The 20664-nt window shown below is 38.2% G+C and overlaps 1 protein-coding gene across 3 annotated transcripts in view; it reads left to right on the forward strand.

Moving 5' to 3' along the window:
- SMARCAD1 (SNF2 related chromatin remodeling ATPase with DExD box 1) overlaps positions 1–20664 on the forward strand; it is a 92590-nt gene that overhangs the window by 40581 nt on the left and 31345 nt on the right. For 2 of the 3 annotated variants that reach the window (XM_020909422.2, XM_020909423.2), the window contains exons 6-7: positions 13825–13928; positions 19895–19996. In XM_020909422.2, coding sequence (XP_020765081.2) covers positions 13825–13928; positions 19895–19996 — 206 coding nt within the window. Of the gene's footprint in view, positions 1–8839; positions 11558–13824; positions 13929–19894; positions 19997–20664 lie in introns of those variants that run through there. The other variant, XM_020909426.2, reaches the window with a different exon arrangement.

Consider the following 20664-nt stretch of genomic DNA (forward strand, 5'->3'; position numbering starts at 1 on the left):
GAGAAGCAAAGGAGAAAAGGAAAGCTAAACCCATCTGAATGCAGACTTCCCGAAGAATAGCAGGGAGAGATAAGAAAGCTTTCCTAACTGATCAGTGCAAAGAAATAGAGGAAAAGAACAGAACAGAAAAAACTAGAGATATCTTCAAGAAAATAGAGATTACCAAGGGAACATGTTATGCAGAGATGGGCACAATAAAGGACAGAAACGGTGTGGACCTAACAGAAGCAGAAGATACTAAGAAAAGGTGGCAAGAATACACAAAAAAACTATCCAAAAAAGATCTTAATGACCCAGATAACCATGACAGTGTGATCACTCACCTAGAGCCAAACATTATAGAGTCCAAAGTCAAGTGGGCTTTAGGTATCATCACTATGAACAAAGCTAGTGGAGGTGATGGAATTCCACCTGAGCTATTTCAAATCCTAAAAGATGATGCTGTGAAACTGCCACACACAATATGCCAGCAAAATTTGAGAACTCATCAGTGGCCACAGGACTGGAAAAGGTCAGTTTTGTTTTCAGTACCAAAGAACTGCAATGCCAAAGATCGTTCAGACTGCTGCACAATTGCATTCATTTCACGTGCTAGCAAGGTAATGCTCAAAATTCTCCAAGCAAGGCTTCAACAGTACATGAACCAAGAACTTCCAGATGTTCAAGCTGGATTTAGAAAAGGCAGAGGATTCAGAGATCAAATTGCCAACATTTGTTGGATCAAAGAGAAAGCAAAAGAATTCGAGGAAAATACATACTTCTGTTTTATTGACTATGCTAAAGCCTTTGACTGTGTGGATCACAACAACCTGTGGGAAATTCCTAAAGAGATGGGAATCCCAGACCCCCTTACCTGCCTCCTGAGAAATCTGTATGCAGGTCAAGAAGCAACAGTTAAAACTGTATATGCAACAACAGACTGGTTCCAAATTGGGAAAGGAGTACATCAAGGCTGTGTATTGTCACCCTGCTTATTTAAATTAAATGCAGAATGCCGGGATGGTTGAAGCACCAGCTGGAATCAAGATTGTGGGAAATATCAGTAACCTCAGATAGACAAATGACATCACCCTTATGGCAAAAAGCGAAGAGGAACTAAGGAGCCTCTTGATGAAAGAGTAGAGCGAAAATGCTGGCTTAAAACTTAGCATTCAGAGGAGGAGCCAAGATGGCGGAGGAATAGGACGGGGAGACCACTTTCTCCCCTACAAATTCATCGAAAGAACATTGAACGCTGAGCAAATTTCACAAAACAACTTCTGATCGCTAGCAGAGGACATCAGGCGCCCAGAAAAGCAGCCCATTGTCTTCGAAGGGAGGTAGGACAAAATATAAAAGATAAAAAGGGAGTCAAAAGAGCTACGGACGGAGACACGTCCCAGGAAGGGAATCTTAATAGAGGAAGTTTCCAATCACCAGGAAACCCTCGCACTGGCGGGACTGGGGGAAGTTTTTGGCAATCTAACTGGGAGGAAAAATTAAACAAGGCCCACAGATTACGTGCCTAAAAGCAACTCTCAGCAGAAAAGTACCCCAGACGCCCGTACCCGCCAGCAACAAGCGGAGGCGGAACGGAGAGGAGCGGGCGGCATTGCTTAGGGTAAGGACTGGCCCGAAGACCCTGAGAGCAATCGGAGGGAGCTTTTTAAAACTGTGAGATAGCAAGGGTCAAAATTAACTGGCCCGAACACACTGCCGGTGGTTCGCAAAACAAAGGGACTGAGAAACTCCAGAGAAGAGCCGGCCCATCCCCGCTGGAGGTAGGAGGCAGGGGGGAGGGGAAAAGGGCAAACTCAGCCCCTGAGAAGCCACCCCCTCCCACACTGCAAACAGGCCCCCGGTTCCTATCTAAAGACTTCCTGAGACCCGACTGGCGGCGCGCGCTGGGGCCGCGGAGGGAAAAAGGGCGCCGTACCCGGGGAAAGTGCGCCCAAGCCTCTGGCTGCCTGAGGTGCTCGACGCGGAGGGAAAAGGCGCGCTGCACCCGGGGAGAGTACGCCCAAGCCTCTGGCTGCCTGAACTGCTCAGGCCGGGGAAGGCACAAAACGCAGGAGCAACCGAATCTGCGCTTTTGTGGAGTATCCGAAAACTGGAACCACACTCAACGCAGGGCCCGCTCCATATAGAGCAGCCGGGAGCCTGAGCAGTGTAGACGGGGAAAGCACAGACACCCGTGAGCGGGGCAAACCCAGTGTGGCCGGAACACGGTGAGTGCTATCCACACAGGGCGGTATCTGTCTGCAGCGCCCCGCCCTCCCCGTAGCAGGACTGAACTGAACTAGCGAACCTAAATAAGAGATCACCTCCGCCCCCCTGTATCAAGGCGGAAATTAGACACCAAAGAGACGGCAAACAGAAGCCAAATAAACAAAGGGAACCGCTTCAGAAAGGACCGGTGCAACAGATTAAAATCCCTGAAGGTAACACCGACTACACTGGAAGGGGCCTATAGATATCGAGAAATGTGAGCTGGAAAGAGGAGCTATCTGAAATTGAACTGAACCTACACTGACCGCAACAACTCCAGAGAAATTCCTAGATCTATATATATATTTTTTTTAATTTAAAAAAAATTAAAAATTTTTTTATTTTTTATTTTTTCTCTTTTATTTTCTTTTAAAATTCCCTATTACTCCCCCATTACTCCTCAACTTTCATTTTCATATATTTTTACGATTTTTTTAACTAGGGAAAAAAAATTTTTTTTTTCTTGTTTTTCTCTCCTATTTCCTTTTAAAGTCCTCTAATACTCCTCTATTATTCCTTAATTTTCATTTTCATTTCACTATAACCTTGCCAAAAAAAGAGAGAGAGAAAAACCCTATTTTTAAACCGAACTTCATATACAGTTCTAAATTTTTTTTGTGTTTTTGTTTTTAAATATTGTATTTCAAAGAGTCTAACCTCTACACTAGATTTCCAATCTTTGTTTTTCAGTAGTATGTGATATAAATTTTGGTCATTTAAGAATCCAATATTCAGTTCCCATTTCTATTCAGTAGTGTGGTGATACTCTCCCACTTTTGACTCTCTGTTTTCTACCTCAGAACACCTCTATTTCCTCCTTTCCCTTTCTCTTCCCAATCCAACTCTGAATCTTTGTGGGTGTCTGGGCTACGGAGAACACTTTGGGAACAGATAACTGCGTAGATCTGTCTCTCTCCTCTTGAGTCCCCTTTTTCTCCTCCTGCTCACCTCTATCTCCTTCTCCCTCTCCTATTCTTCATGTAACTCTGTGAACCTCTCTGGTTGTCTCTCACGGTGGAGAATCTTTTCACCATTAACCTAGAAGTTTTATTATCAATGCTGTATAGTTGGAGAAGTCTTGAGACTATCGGAAGAATAAAACTAAAATCCAGAGGCAGGAAACTTAAGCCCAAATCCTGAGAAAACCAGAAAACTCCTGACTACACGGAACATTAAGGAATAAGAGACCATCCAAAAGCTTCCATACCTACACCAAAACCAACCACCACCCAAGAGCCAATAAGCTCCAGTACAAGACATACCATGCAAATTCTTTAGCAACGCAGGAACATAGACCTGAGTGTCAACATACAGGCTCTCCAAAGTCACACCTAACACATAGACCCATCGCAAAGCTCATTACTGGACACTCCATTGCACTCCAGAGAGAAGAAATCCAATTCCACGCACCAGAATGCTGACACAAACTTCCCTAACCAGGAAACCTTGACAAACCAATCGTCCAACCCCACCCACTGGGTGAAACCTCCACAATAAAAAGGAACCTCAGACCACGAGAATACAGAAAGTACACTCCAGACACAGCAATCTAAACAAGATGAAAAGGCAGAGAAATACCCAACAGCTAAAGGAACATGAAAAAAGCCCACCAAGTCAAACAAAAGAGGAGGAAATAGGGAATCTACCTGAAAAAGAATTTAGAATAATGATAATAAAAATGATCCAAAATCTTGAAAACAAAATGGAGTTATAAATAGCCTGGAGACAAAGATTGAGAAGATGCAAGAAATGTTTAACAAGCACCTAGAAGAAATAAAAAAAAGTCAATTAAAAATTAATAATGAAATAAATGAAATCAAAAACACTCTGGAGGGAACCATGAGTAGAATAACAGAGACAGAAGATAGGATAAGTGAGCTAGAAGATAAAATGGTGGAAATAAGTGAAGCAGAGAGGAAAAAAGAAAAAAGAAAAGAAATGAGGACAACCTCAGGGACCTCTGGGACAATGTGAAACGCCCAACATTCGAATCATAGGAGTCCCAGAAGAAGAAGACAAAAAGAAAGGCCATGAGAAGATACTCGAGGAGATAATAGCTGAAAACTTCCCTAAAATGGGGAAGGAAATAGCCACCCAAGTCCAAGAAACCCAGAGAGTCCCAAACAGGAAAAACCCAAGGCGAAACACCCCAAGACACATATTAATCAAATTAACAAAGATCAAACACAAAGAACAAATATTAAAAGCAGCAAGGGAGAAACAACAAATAACACACAAAGGGATTCCCATAAGGATAACAGCTGATCTATCAATAGAAACCCTTCAGGCCAGAAGGGAATGGCAGGACATACTTAGAGTAATGAAAGAGAATAACCTACAACCTAGATTACTCTACCCAGCAAGGATCTCATTCACATATGAAGGAGAACTCAAAAGCTTTACAGACAAGCAAAAGCTGAAAGAATTCAGCACCACCAAACCAGCTCTTCAACAAATACTAAAGGATCTTCTCTAGACAGGAAACACAGAAAGGTGGTATAAACGTGAACCCCAAACAACAAAATAAATGGCAATGGGACCATACCTATCAATAATTACCTTAAATGTAAATGGGTTGAATGCCCCAACCAAAAGACAAAGGCTGGCTGAATGGATACAAAAGCAAGACCCCTATATATGCTGTCTACAAGAGACCCACCTCAAAACAAGGGACACATACAGACTAAAAGTGAAGGGCTGGGAAAAAAATATTCCACGCAAACGGAGACCAAAAGAAAGCAGGAGTCGCAATACTCATATCAGATAAAATAGACTTTCAAATAAAGGCTGTGAAAAGAGACAAAGATGGACACTACATAATGATCAAAGGATCAATCCAAGAAGAAGATATAACAATTATAAATATATATGCACCCAACATAGGAGCACCACAATATGTAAGGCAAACGCTAATGAGTATGAAAGAGGAAATTAATAGTAACACAATAATAGTAGGAGACTTTAATACCCCACTCACAACTATGGATAGATCAACTAAACAGAAAATGAACAAGGAAACACAAACTTTAAAGGACACAATGGACCAGCTAGACCTAATTGACATCTATAGGACGTTTCACCCCAAAACAATCAACTTCACCTTTTTCTCAAGTGCACACGGAACCTTCTCCAGAATAGATCACATCCTGGGCCATAAATCTAGTCTTGGTAAATTCAAAAAGATTGAAATCATTCCAGTCATCTTTTCTGACCACAGTGCAGTAAGATTAGATCTCAATTACAGGAAAAAAATTATTAAAAATTCAAACATATGGAGGCTAAACAACACGCTTCTGAATAACCAACAAATCATAGAAGAAATAAAAAAGAAATCAAAATATGCATAGAAATGAATGAAAATGAAAACACAACAACCCAAAACCTATGGGACACTGTAAAAGCAGTGCTAAGGGGAAGATTCATAGCATTACAGGCCTACCTCAAGAAACAAGAAAAAAGTCAAATAAATAACCTAACTCTACACCTAAAGCAACTAGAGGAGGAAGAAATGAAGAACCCCAGGGTTAGTAGAAGGAAAGAAATCTTAAAAATTAGGGCAGAAATAGATGCAAAAGAAACTAAAGAGATCATAGCAAAAATCAACAAAGCTAAAAGCTGGTTTTTTGAAAAAATAAACAAAATTGACAAACCATTAGCAAGACTCATTAAGAAACAAAGGGAGAAGAACCAAATTAACAAAATTAGAAATGAAAATGGAGAGATCACAACAGACAACACTGAAATACAAAGGATCATAAGAGACTACTACCAGCAGCTCTATGCCAATAAAATGGACAACTTGGAAGAAATGGACAAGTTCTTAGAGAAGTATAACTTTCCAAAACTGAACTAGGACGAAATAGAAGATCTTAACAAACCCATCACAAGCAAGGAAATCGAAACTGTAATCAGAAATCTTCCAGCAAACAAAAGCCCAGGACCAGATGGCTTCACAGCTGAATTCTACCAAAAATTTAGAGAAGAGCTAACACTTATCTTACTCAAACTCTTCCAGAAAATTGCAGAAGAAGGTAAACTTCCAAACTCATTCTATGAGGCCACCATCACCCTAATTCCAAAACCAGACAAAGATGCCACAAAAAAAGAAAACTACAGGCCAATATCACTGATGAACATAGATGCAAAAATCCTTAACAAAATTCTAGCAAACAGAATCCAACAACATATTAAAAAAATCATACCTCATGACCAAGTGGGCTTTATCCCAGGAATCCAAGGATTCTTTAATATCCGCAAATCAATCAATGTAATACGCCACATTAACAAATTGAAAGATAAAAACCATATGATTCTCTCAATAGATGCAGAAAAAGCCTTTGACAAAATTCAACATCCATTTATGATTAAAACTCTCCAGAAAGCAGGACTAGAAGGAACATACCTCAACATAATAAAAGCTATATATGACAAACCCACAGCAAGCATCACCCTCAATGGTGAAAAATTGAAAGCATTTCCCCTGAAATCAGGAACAAGACAAGGGTGCCCCCTCTCACCACTACTATTCAACATAGTTTTGGAAGTTTTGGCCACAGCAATCAGGGCAGAAAAAGAAGTAAAAGGAATCCAGATAGGAAAAGAAGAAGTGAAACTCTCTCTGTTTGCAGATGACATGATCCTCTACATAGAAAACCCTAAAGACTCTACCAGAAAATTACGAGAGCTAATCAACGAATACAGTAAAGTTGCAGGATATAAAATTAACACACAGAAATCCCTTGCATTCCTATACACTAACAATGAGAAAACAGAAAGAGAAATTAAGGAAACAATACCATTCACCATTGCAACAAAAAGAATAAAATACTTAGGAGTATAATCTACCTAAAGAAACAAAAGACCTATACATAGAAAACTGTAAAACACTGATGAAATAAATCAAAGAGGACACAAACAGATGGAGAAATATACCGTGTTCATGGATTGGAAGAATCAATATTGTCAAAATGGCTATACTACCCAAAGCAATCTATCGATTCAATGCAATCCCTATCAAACTACCAACAGTATTTTTCACAGAACTAGAACAAATAATTTCACAATTTGTATGGAAATACAAAAAACTTCGAATAGCCAAAGTAATCCTGAGAAAGAAGAATGGAACTGGAGGAATCAACGTGCCTGACTTCAGACTATACTACAAAGCCACAGTCATTAAGACAGTATGGTACTGGCACAAAGACAGAAATATAGATCAATGGAACAGAATAGAAAGCCCAGAGATAAATCCACGAACCTATGGTCACCTTATCTTCGACAAAGGAGGCAAGGATATACAATGGAAAAAACACAACCTCTTTAACAAGTGGTGGTGGGAAAACTGGTCAACCACCTGTAAAGGAATGAAACTAGAACACTTTCTAACACCATACACAAAAACAAACTCAAAATGGATTAAAGATCTAAATGTAAGACCAGAAACTATAAAACTCCTAGAGTAGAACATAGGCAAAACACTCTCCGACATAAATCACAGCAGGATCCTCTATGACCCACATCCCAGAATTTCAGAAATAAAAGCAAAAATAAACAAATGGGACCTAATGAAACTTAAAAGCTTTTGCACAACAAAGGAAACTATAAGCAAGGTGAAAAGACAGCCCTCAGATTGGGAGAAAATAATAGCAAACGAAGCAACAGACAAAGGATTAATCTCAAAAATATACAAGCAACTCCTGCAGCTCAACTCCAGGAAAATAAATGACCCAATCAAAAAATGGGCCAAAGAACTCAACAGACATTTCTCCAAGGAAGACATACAGATGGCTAACAAACACATGAAAAGATGCTCAACATCACTCATTATCAGAGAAATGCAAATCAAAACCACAATGAGGTGCCATTACACGCCAGTCAGGATGGCTGCTATCCAAAAGTCTACAAGCAATAAATGCTGGAGAGGGTGTGGAGAAAAGGGAACCCTCTTACACTGTTGGTGGGAATGCAAATTAGTACAGCCACTATGGAAAACAGTGTGGAGATTTCTTAAAAAGCTGGAAATAGAACTGCCATATGACCCAGCAATCCCACTTCTGGGCATACACACCGAGGAAGCCAGATCTGAAAGAGACATGTGCACCTCAATGTTCATCACAGCACTGTTTATAATAGCCAGGACATGGAAACAACCTAGATGCCCATCAGCAGACGAATGGATGAGGAAGCTGTGGTACATATACACCATGGAATATTACTCAGCCATTAAAAAGAATTCATTTGAATCAGTTCTAATGAGATGGATGAAACTGGAGCCCATTATACAGAGCGAAGCAAGCCAGAAAGATAAAGACCATTACAGTATACTAACACATATATATGGGATTTAGAAAGATGGTAATGATAACCCTATATGCAAAGCAGAAAAAGAGACTCAGATGTATAGAACAGACTTGTGGACTCTGGGAGAAGGTGAGGGTGGGATGTTTCAAGAGAACAGCATTGAAACATGTATATTATCTAGGGTGAAACAGATCACCAGCCCAGGTTGGGTGCATGAGACAAGTGCTCGGGCCTAGTGCACTGGGAAGACCCAGAGGGATAGGGTGGAGAGGGAGGTGGGAGGGGGGACCGGGATGGGGAATACATGTAAATCCATGGCTAATTCATTTCAATGTATGACAAAAACCACTGCAATGATGTAAAGTAATTAGCCTCCAACTAATAAAAATAAACGGAAAAAAAAAAAGAAGAAAGAAAAAAAAAAAACTTAGCATTCAGAAAACTGAATGGCATCTGGTCCCATCACTTCATGGCAAATAGAAGGGGATACAGTGCAAACAGTGAGACTTTATTTTCCTGGGCTCTAAAATCACTGCAGATGGTGACTGCAGCCATGATATTAAAAGACGCTTGCTCTTTGGAAGAAAAGCTGTGACCCACCTAGACAGCATATGAAGAAACAGGGACATTACTTTGTCAACAAAGATCCATCTAGTCAAAGCCATGGTTTTTCTATTAGTCATGTAAAGATGTGAGAGCTGGACAATAAAGAAAGCTAAGCGCCAAAGATTTGATGCTTTTGAACTGTGGTGTTGGAGAAGACTCTTGAGAGTCCCTTGGACTGCAAGGAGATGCAACCAGTCCATGCTAAAGGAGATCAGTCCTGAATATTCGTTGCTAAGAATGATGCTGAAGCTGTAATACTTTGGCCACGTGATGCAAAGAACTGACTCATTAGAAAAGACCCTGATGCTGGGAAAGATTGAAGGCGGGAGGAGAAGGGAACGACAGAGGATGAGATGGTTGATTGGCATCACTGACTTGATGGACATGAATTGAGTAAGCTCCGTGAGTTGGTGATCGACAGGGAAGCCTGGAGTGCTGCACTCCATGCGGTTGCAGAGTCAGACAGGACTGAGTGACTGATCTGACTGTTAATTAGCATTGATGTTTACATTATTTCATTACTACAGTACAAAAGAAAGTAGCTTTACAAGTAAACCTTTCAGTTTTTATTTCTGTAGCCTAAACTTCAAACCAGGATGCTGAGCCAAAGGTCATGCACATTTTGAAATATAATATGTACTTCAGTGTTAATTCTCAAGGTTATACCAACTTATGATTTCATCAGCAGTGTGAGTATGTATCCATATTCCTAAGTGGATTTTTTTTCACTTATATACAAAAATAGAAAATACCGTAATATGTTTTCATGGGCCTGTTATCTTTCTTTTGCAGTTATCTAACTCATACTAACCCCCTGCTTGGGTTCCAAAGATGATACTACTTTATCAACATGACATGTTTAATTTATTTTTTTACTGAAGGATAATTGCTTTATAGAATATTGTTCTTTTCTCTAGAACCACAACATTAATCTACTATAGGTATACGTATATCCCCTCCCTTTTGAACTTCCCTCCCATTTCCCTCCCCATCCCACCCCTCTAGGTTGGTACAGAGCCCCTGTTTGAGTTTCTTAGCCATGCAGCAGATTCCTGTTGGCTATCTAATTTACATATGGTAGTGTAAGTTTCCCTATTACTCTTTCCACACATCTCGCCCTCTCCTTCCCTCTCCCCATGTCCATAAGTCTATTCTCTGTTTCTCCATTGCTGCCCTGTAAGTAAATTCTTCAGTACCATTGTTTTAGGTTCCATATATATGTGTGTTAGAATACAATACTTAGCTTTCTCTTTCTGCCTTACTTCACTCTGTATAATAGGTTCTAGGTTCATCCACCTCATTAGAACTGACCCAAAGGCGTTCCTTTTATGGCAGAGTAATATTCTGTTTTCCACATGAAATATTTTAAATCTCTCTTTTTCACCAGTTTGAGCAAGGGAATGGTATTGTGTAGTGTGTGGCTGCTACCCCAAGTGAATATTAAGATTCTTCCTTTTCTTTTACTTACTGGCTGTGTGACCTCGAGTGGTGTTGCCTAAGTTTTCTGTTTCAGTAGGAGTAAAATAGTATAGTAATAGTAGGAAATTCTTAGGTTGTTACTAAACAATGATAGTTATTTCAAATTTCTTACTATAGTGAGTGGCGGATAGTAAGTACATAGTACATATTAACATTTATGTTCTTAATGGCTATCTGATACTAGAAAATGGTACAAGAGAAAGTTGTATCCTCATTACTGTATCCTACTATAAAAATTTTGAAAAATTGTAGACCCTGTTAACATTTGTTGAGTTGCTAAGTGGGTTTGGGAAATTTTACATATTCTTTCTTGTCCTCATAATATCTCATATTTCAAAATCTTTCTAGTGAAAACTTTGTTAAATAACTATTGCACAGCAATGTGTGGTCTTTTTTTGTCTTGAGCAATTTGTATTATTCAGCTTTATTCATTAAACAAATACTTAGTATGTATCTACTACTAGATGCCAGATGCTATTTTAGGCATGGAGGGTACACGCTGAAACAAAATGGACAAAACCTCTGCCCACATGTAGTTTACAGGACTTATTAAAGTTGAACTTTAGTGGAGTTGTTTTACTTGTCATTGTTGTGCTAGACTTTGGTATTATTTCTTTTTCTTGAAGATAGTGTCAAATGGCAAATTATAAGGAAAGAAGAAATTAAGGTTTTCTTTTTTTTTTTTTAAGTAAACTTCCATGCTTCTTCTTAGAATGGATAGTCATATCAGTCATCTTCGGTATAGTACACTCTTCAGGTAATGTATAGAATGACAGCTTTGTCTCACCAACAGAGGGTCTTTTTAAATGCCTTGGACAGTTCTATAAATCTACAAAGAGTCTCCAAATTCTGATGTTGGACATTGGTTTTACCACAAAATACAGTCTTTTATATGCAGTATCATCCTGCATATTAAACAATTAAGGTATGTTCTTTACATTGCCTTCTGAATGTTTTCATTTATGAATACTATGTTATAAAGACAAAAATATGTATCCAAAGTTTTTACCCTACTTTAAATGGTAAAAATATGAATTTACTGATGTCGTCAGGAATCTAGCTAGTTCTTCCACTTCTGTATATTTGTGCTCAGCGTGTATATAGTCGCTCAGTCGTGTCCAACTCTCTGCAACCACATGGACTGGGGCTCCCCAGGCTCCTCTCTCCATAGGATTCCCCAGCAAAAATACTGGAGTAGGTTGCTATTCCCCTCTCCAGGGTATCTTCCCAACCCTAGATCAAACCTGGGTCCCCTGCATTGCAGGCAGATTCTTCACCATCTTAGCTACTAGGGAAGCCCCAGTTCTCTATATATGTGTCAGTATAAGAGTAGGTAAAAACATTTTTGTGTGACTATGATTCTGGGTTTTTTTTTTTTGCTGTTTTGTAACCATATTTATTTCTAAAAGTCTGCTCAGTTCTTCACAACAATGTATTCTGACTTGTCTAATAGCTTATTGACATGCACTTAAATGCTTAGGTAAAAATTTTTATGTATGCATAAGTAACCATTCTCCCTCAGTTTTGTGAGTAAATTTCTGGAAAAAGAATTGTTGAACTGAAAGACACACACATGTAAAATTCTGAGGTGTGTTACTCAGATTGCCTTCCAGATAGGCTATAACAGTTTATAATGTTTTAATGTGACTGCCCACAGTATGCTATGACTTCCTTTTACTACTCCTTTTAATCTTAGGATGGGAAAAAGGGAACTGTATTTTCCCTGTCTTTAGTTATTAATGATGTTGATCATCTTTTTTCTTTCTTTTTCCCCTATTGAATTGCCTGTTAGTGTTCTTTGTTCATATTTTCTTTTTTGCAGTTTCATGTTTTACTTTTTATGTTTTAAATATGCTTTTTTTTTTAAGAAAGGGTTAAACATATCTAGGTGACATGGTGTAATCACCTAGTTTGAAACTCTTAATATTAGAATGGTAGTCGTTAGTAATATGCCTAATTACTGAACATGACTGGGCATCAGAACTGAACTGAATGGTAGTCACTTAACCCCAGCAAATATGTGGGTGATGATAGAATGGATGCCGGCAATTAGTTGGTGTATGCAGAATGCACGTTTACTTTATGAAATAAAGGGGGAAAAATTTAAGCTGCATACTTAAAGCATGTAATTATTATACATTGAGATGTTGATTGCATTCAATTTGGTTATAGTCATATTATGACATTTTTATGCTTATAGCTTAAAAGCTGCTGTGTCTGTACTTATTTTGAATATTCCTACAACTTTTATTTCTAACTGCATAGTTAGGGTACTGATACAATTAATACTGAAATCTTAAACCTTTGTAAGCTTTCAGCAAACACTTTAATACAAGTACTGCAGTATGTCACTGGAATTTGCTCTCTGAAAGTCAAGGTACTGAAGAAGTATATGAATGTATACAAAGTAAAACATAAGTGACATAGCTTTTCCAAATCATGTAGATTGAGTTTTCCTGTCAGTCGTGACAGAATGTGCACATTTCCCATTACTGTCATACAACACTCTCTTGTGTTGTGCTGTCTTGTTTTTAGGTTAAAAGCATTCATCTCTCGATTTCTGTTTCTCAGTTCCTCCTAATTGGTAAAATAAGTATATATTTACTTGGCAGATTTGTTGTGGAAAGTAAATGAAACAGCAGTTTATAAAAGCCTCTGCAAAGCCTGGTACATAGTAGATACTTAATTATTGACAGTTATTTGATGTTATTCAGATAAGCTGATGGGCTCAATTTTTTCACTACTGAACATTCAATCACTGAGGAGAACCTCTTCTTTCTACTATAGAATTACTTGTCAATTCAAAGATATATATCATTAGCATTAAATAATGTGATAGTTTATAAATACATATAGTCTTACAGTGATTTCTACTTTTGAAACTCTGAAAAGGATCCCTCTTTATTTTTCCTTCAATGCAGTTAACATTTATTGAATGTGTGTCATATGTCGAAGAAATAATATTGTCCTGATATCAAGAGACCTGTCTATTAACGTGTAGTTTGCCCTTGTTTTTACATTAATGATTCTTTTTTTTTTTTCATTTATTTTTATTAGTTGGAGGCTAATTACTTTACAATATTGTAGTGGTTTTTGTCATACATTGACATGAATTAGCCATGGATTTACATGTACATTTATGATTCTTACACTATATCGGTGTGAACTTTGCACGTCCTTGTCTTGTTTTAGAAGGTGGTGGACCCAGGAAAAGAAAATTATCTTCTTCTTCAGAGCCGTTCGAGGAAGATGAATTTAATGATGATCAATCTATGAAAAAGAAGAGATTGGATCATGTGAGTTACATTTGAATTGCAGCATCAAAATTAGCTGCTTACGCACAGACTGTGTTGAATCTGAATATACTAAAAGTACACCTCAGTGAATCAGTCTTGTCTCTCACAGCAGTATTAATTGCTTATCTCTGAGTCATAAAACTGATTTTAAAAATATTCTAGTGGTGTGGTAAAGTAACTTTTGGGAAAAATATACTTTAAATTTTATCTTGTAAATGTATATGTATATACATATGATTGTACAGTGCTTACATAAAACTGCTGTCATTAGCACCAGCACCATTTCAAACTCCTCAGTGACAACTACTTATAATTCCTGTAGATGACTCCTTTGATGTTTAACTGCTTATCTAAATATAATAATAGTTATACTTTTACTGGGTTATTGTAGTTTTCTGTTAACTTTTACTTTATGGAATAGATTTACTAAGAGGCCTCCCAGTGAATCTAGACATACTCCTCCGTGTCTGCATTCATGACAGCACAATTTCTTTTTGGTGATCAAAGTCAGTCACCCCAATTAACACAGTAACCTTACCTTTCTTTGCCTAATTTAGTCTCCACCCTAATTTAATGGGACAGCTGTTGTGTCCCTCCATAGAAGTATTCTTTCCTTGGTAGGAAGTAAAACTTCTGAGTTTTAGGTTTGAATAACCACTAGTATAAGAGATTAGGCCCACATTTTAGTTTATAAACTTATGTATAATGGCCATGGAAGAAATAGTATCATATTTATTGATGGCTGATTCAAAGCATTCACTTTGCTTTTACGTCTGTTGAATAGCACGTTAGCCTTGTAGGGTGTTATCAACAAATTCACATTCTTAATTTCATTAAGTGATACCACTGCTCTGTAAGCCTGCTGCGTCTAGGCATTGAGACACATGGTAAGTTCAGTGAATTTCATTGGGAATGAATCCCTTGGTGTACTTTTCTTTCAGTGAAATTGGCTCCCCTGGTCAAAAGCATTGATTGCTGTGTGACAGTGTGATTAAGCTTTTTATATATCTGCATGTGATGCCATTGGATTCCTAGGGGCACTGTAACAAAGGACCACAAACTGAGTGGCTTAAACAACAGAAATATATTGTCTCACAGTTCTGGAAGCTAGAAGTCCAAGATCAAGATATCCGAATGGTTGCTTCCTTCTAAAGGCTGTTCCATCCCTCTGTGACTAGCTTCTGGTGGTTTGCTGGCAGTCTTTGATGTTCCTTGACCTGTAGAACTCTGCCTTATCCTTACAGTGCATGCTCCCTATGTGCTTGTCTATCTCCAGATTTCCTCTTCTTCATTGGATTAGGGCCCACCCTAATGACCTCATTTTAACTTGATTACCTCAGTAATAATTACTTAGAGCCAGTCTTCAGATGAGGTCATATTCTGAGGTACTGGGCATTATTCAACAGAAGACTTTGGAGGGACACAGTTCAGTCTATAACTGCTGTTGCCAAATCCAGGTGGGTAGGAAAGGCTAATCCATACTCACAGTAAATTTCTTATAACTGTCCCTTTCATGATGAAAGGGATTAAATGTCATCAACTTGCCACTAGACAGTTGACTGAATCTCCCAAGGAATGGGTCTCTCTGTCATGGAAATTCATTGTTGGCCTCTGCTCTTGGCAGATCAAGTCCTCACCAGTAGCCATAGGCAGATAAATCTTGATGTGAGAAAGTCTTATTGATCTGCATGCACAGACTGTCTATGTTGCCATGGTCGCTTGTGTATAGACACATTGAGCATGCATCCAAGTGGCTGCAATCTTATTTTGGTTCACAAAATGAATTATCTTGTCCCCATGATTATTAAAAACTCCTATACATTAGACATCCTTTGCTGAGCATTCATATGGGATGCCCTTACCCTTATATTTTGTTCTCAGAAAAACTTCCCTAAGTTCAACAGTGCACCTCCTCCCCAGACTTCTGGTCACTGATCTTCCACTCTCGTTCTTCTGCTGAGCTACTGTCTGTGATAAATCATTTATCTGTACTTCTGGCCATCTCTTTCTATATAAAATGGACAGTAAGTTTTACTACCCAAAGTTGTGTACGGCACTGCTGTCTTAAGTGGAATTTTGTTATATTGTTCACTTTCAGCTGGTTCTAACTAAGAATTATGTAAACTCTTTGTAAAACAAGTTTAAGATTTTTCTCCCACTTTATCTGATCATGAAGAATTTCCCATAGTGCAGTAGATGTTATTGATGGAGGGGCAACAGTAAAGCAGAATTCAGTCACATGGGAGTCTGAGACACCTGTATATGCAGCTTATTTGTGCTTCCCGAACCTGCTTAAGTCCAGTCTCAAATACACCATCACCTTTTCCACTTAAGGATGGGATGCTGCTGCTCACGCTCAGATACAGTCTTGGCAGATCACACACCCGGGTCACATAACAGCTCACGTCTCATGGTCACTTGATACTCCATGTCAACCATTCTGGTCTTGTCAGGACCCCCCCCCTTTCAAGCCAAGAACTATTTCACAAAGAGAGATCAGTTTATTCTGTTTTAAAAATGGTAGCTTGTTCCAGTGCAGTGAATATATTAGAGAATAATTTGTGTATTACCTGAATTTTGTGTTGTTTCTATACAAGTTTGTCGATGAGAAACACAAGGTAGATGACTAAGAAAACTGCACCCAGCTGACCTGGGCCACTTCGGAAGGAAATGAGCATACCTTAGACATCTACTAACTGCCTCATTTTACCATCTTTGTTTTCTCACAAGTGTGTGTTTTGCTCTTCTTTCACATTTGTGAAGTATTCTGTTTGAAGGAAGCACTCTTTCAACATCTCAAACATATTTAAACATTGTGGTTCAAAAATACCAAGCTGGGACTTCCCTGGTTGTCCAGTGGTTAAGACTCCACAGTGCCCAAGCCAGGGGACACAGGTCCCTTCCCTGGTCGGGAAACTAGGACGCTACATGCTGTGGGATACGGCCAAAAAGAAAAAAATACCAGGCAATGTATAAAAAAAGGGAAAGTATTGAGTGAGGAGAGGCTTGAAACAAATGTTTGGAAAGAAATGAGAACATGTGGTAGATACAGGCATAAAGGAATCCACATTGTAGACCATCAGAGTGCCACAAATAATGAAAGTATGTGGCTGGGCCGCCTTACTGTGAAGTCAATAAAAAGAGGCATGAAGAAATGAAAGGGAAAATGATTCAACATCTGGATTAAAGACCAAAGCATGAAGAAATGCGAAACAGCCATTTTCATATGTACCTTTATATGTGCATAATAATGATCTTAAATGGGAAATTACCATATCCTGCCTTCTCTTAGTGTCAGTAGTGGTTGCTTTAGTATTTTTAAGTGATGTCACAAATTCTGAGGCCGTCAGCTGTCACACCAAGTGATGAGTACAGATGAGGAAACTACAGAAGTTTACAGCAGTGGTGCAGCAATAACTGACACGGCAGCTTGTATATTGAATTGAATTCTTAATTTTGATGAAATGGATATCTGTTAATGAACACATGCATCAAAGGACTCAAATCTGAGAGTCAGGAAATGTACTCTAGAATTTAAAGCTTTGAAAAGTACCAGTATTGTGATATTCAGCACCAACTCCAGGTAGAGATTTGAAGCTGAAGCCAGTGGTAGTTTTGTTATTGATGTTTAGTTGCCAGTTGTTTGTGTCAACTCTTCTGCAACCCTATGGACTGGAGCCCACCAGGCTCCTCTGTCCATAAGATTTCCCAGGCAAGAATAGTGGACTGGGTTGCCATTTCCTTCTCCAGGAAATCATCCCAACCGAGGGATCTAACCCAAGTCTCTTGCTTTGACAAGCAGATTCTTTACCACTGAGCCACCAGGGAAGCCCAGTGGTAGTTTATCACTTAACAAACTGAATCTCTTAAGAGAATTGTTCAAGTCAGTCTTGGAGTTCACTATAACTGTAGCAAAAATGGATGGACCGGCCAAATCTGCATTGATATATTTACTTAATTCTTCTTTGTTATAGAGAATTATTGCAAAAACAGGACCCAAATGAAAACACTTAGCTTTTAAAATTTTTGTAAATCCTCAAGCCTGTCCCTCTATAGAAGCTGAACCCAACCCCAGTGTTTTCTCTTTTGCCTCCAAAAACCACTCTCTGATACAGTGTTTTAGTAAAAATGTGTTAGCAGCATTTATGACTTGCTATTTAAAGTCAGCATTTATGATACTAATTATTGTAATTGAAGGTGAGGATACAAATATGGTTTTAGAATTTTGAGAAACTTAGCTTTGGAGTAGTCATTGCCACCATTTTTAGCAGCCTCGACTGATGATAGAAGAGTGTTTGCATTATGTATTGTGGAAAATTTTTCTTCACAGTGACTTGTGATTTTGAAGAACTTAAACCTTCAGAGAAATGTTTTAAATTCACAGCAAGTTGTTGATTTAGGAAAACAGATTGGATTTGAGGAGATAGAAAATGAGGTTATTGAAGAGCTAGGGTCCCACCCTGCTTATCTCACCATAAAGACTTCCTGCTGATACCATGTGGATGTAGATGATGTTGAGGACAGCAGCAGTGAAAATCGAAAAGCTGTACCATGACAGATTAGCAGTGTTAACCGGTGTTTTAAACGTTATTGAAAACAATTGTACTGATGTGAAGATACAAATTTGGTTTTAATGCTAAACACAGTAGGAGACTTGTACATGGCATGCAGTTGAATCTTCAACCTTCCAGGCACTTTTAATATGAGAACAGGAGGCTAGCAAAGTAGCTGAAATTTATTGATTTCATTTATTTGCTTATTTTTTTATTTGTTTAATATTTATATTTTCAGCCATATAGTAGAAATGACACAAGGACAGTGAGGCATGTCTTTCCATTGCTGTTCATTTTCAAATAACTCTTCATCTACTGTTTCATAGTAACTCATAAGCTATAGCCCTTCCAATGCTAACATTCCAAACAGACTTGAGTTCATATTTATTGGGAGTATTTATGCATTTCTTAATCATTTAATGTGTAAAATTGCACTATCCTTCTTTTAAGTTTTCCTTCTTTTTTTCAGTGGGTCACTAATGAAGTTCTTGAACGTGATACCTCTAACACAATTTTTCTCAACCCAGTGGCTTTTTATTTTCATGATTTTGCATGGTGCAATAATTTTTGGAAATAGAAGTGTCATGTTGTAGTGGAACAGACTGTAGTTGTCAGCAGAAGAGGACATGACCTTTCTTTGAAGCCACATGGGTCTCTGCCGTGATTTTCCTGTTGGGGATTGCCAGAGACTTTATACAGCATCCTCATCAGCCACAGATTCTTTGAGAAGCACTGCGTCTACTCGCTGGTCACAAAACCCAAGTGGCAAAGCACTTGCATTGCATCCTGGACCTACTCCAAAGCCTTCTCTTAATCTAGGCCCCATTCCTAACAGTCTTATGGATTCTTCATAAACAGATCAGAGCAGCATACACTGAACTGAAGTGTACCTTGCCTCCAGCATCCCAAGAGGCCGACTAAAGTGTTGTACCTCTTTCTCAGAGGCAGCAATGTCCAGCCATTTATCTTTTGTTTTTTTAAAGTAAAATTTGCAGCATGCTTCAGGTTGGACCCCCATATAATTCATGCAAGTGGTGGACCCCAGAATTTGAGGGTGGTGGGCTTCCCAGGTAGCAGAGTGGTAACAAATCCACCTGCCAATTTTGGGAGATGCAAGAGACATGGGTTCAGTCCCTGGGTTGGGAAGATCCCCTGGAGTAGGACTTGACAACCTGCTCAGTATTCTTGCCTGAAAAATTCAGGGTCTTTGAGTGGTCTTAAACCAGTAATATTTTTATTCTTAAGATGTAAATTTGTCAACTTGCACATGAACAGAAAGAAGCATTTTTGAATTCTTCTTGACTGAACGTGAAAGCTTTCAAATCAAGTCAAAGTACAAATGTGATTGCCTTAAGACTGTTTTTCCTGATCTCTTAAACTGGTTCTCTTTTTTTTTTTTTTGGTCCCCATTAGGGAGAAGAGTCAAATGAATCTGCAGAATCTAGCAGTAACTGGGAAAAGCAGGAAAGTATTGTGTTGAAATTGCAAAAAGAATTTCCCAATTTTGATAAAGAGGTGAGTACTCATGTATAGGTATTTAATCAGTGTGTGCTGTTTGTATTACAAAACAGATAGTCTTTGAGGTCAACCACGTGAAAAGCTTAGAGTGATTTTTGCATTTTTCTAATTATATTTAGTTATATTTCATTTAACTCTTTATCAATATTATAAAATATATTTGTATAACTTGTTTATTTGCCTTGTTTATTTGCCTCTTTGATACTATAATATCAATGCTATAATGATAACATCATGTAAACATAACAAGTATAACTGTAGTAATAGTTGTCAACTCATATATAAAATGCAAAGTCATCTATAATCCCAAGTCACTTCTTTTAGTTTTCTTCATATTCTCAACCTTTGATTTTTCGTAAAGAATTTTAAAGTGTAATAATGCATTTTAGTGCCTTGATATTCCATAATCTTTGGTTTATTTGCTAGATAATAAAAATACTTTCAGATTCAGTAAAGACCCATGCCAAGCATGCCATTACTAAAAGAGCCTCTGTTTTATCATATTGTACTTGGAAACACATTATTTGTTTCACATTGGGAATACATTTATACCTGTATTGATTTATTCAAGTATATTCACATCTGCTAAATTCTGATGAGCTAAAGGAAAGTCTTGTTGCTATACTGGTTCTTTACATATGTTCAAATTATATTTTGAAGTTATC

Source organism: Odocoileus virginianus, chromosome 21, assembly GCF_023699985.2.
Source record: "Odocoileus virginianus isolate 20LAN1187 ecotype Illinois chromosome 21, Ovbor_1.2, whole genome shotgun sequence".
NCBI lineage: Eukaryota > Metazoa > Chordata > Mammalia > Artiodactyla > Cervidae > Odocoileus > Odocoileus virginianus.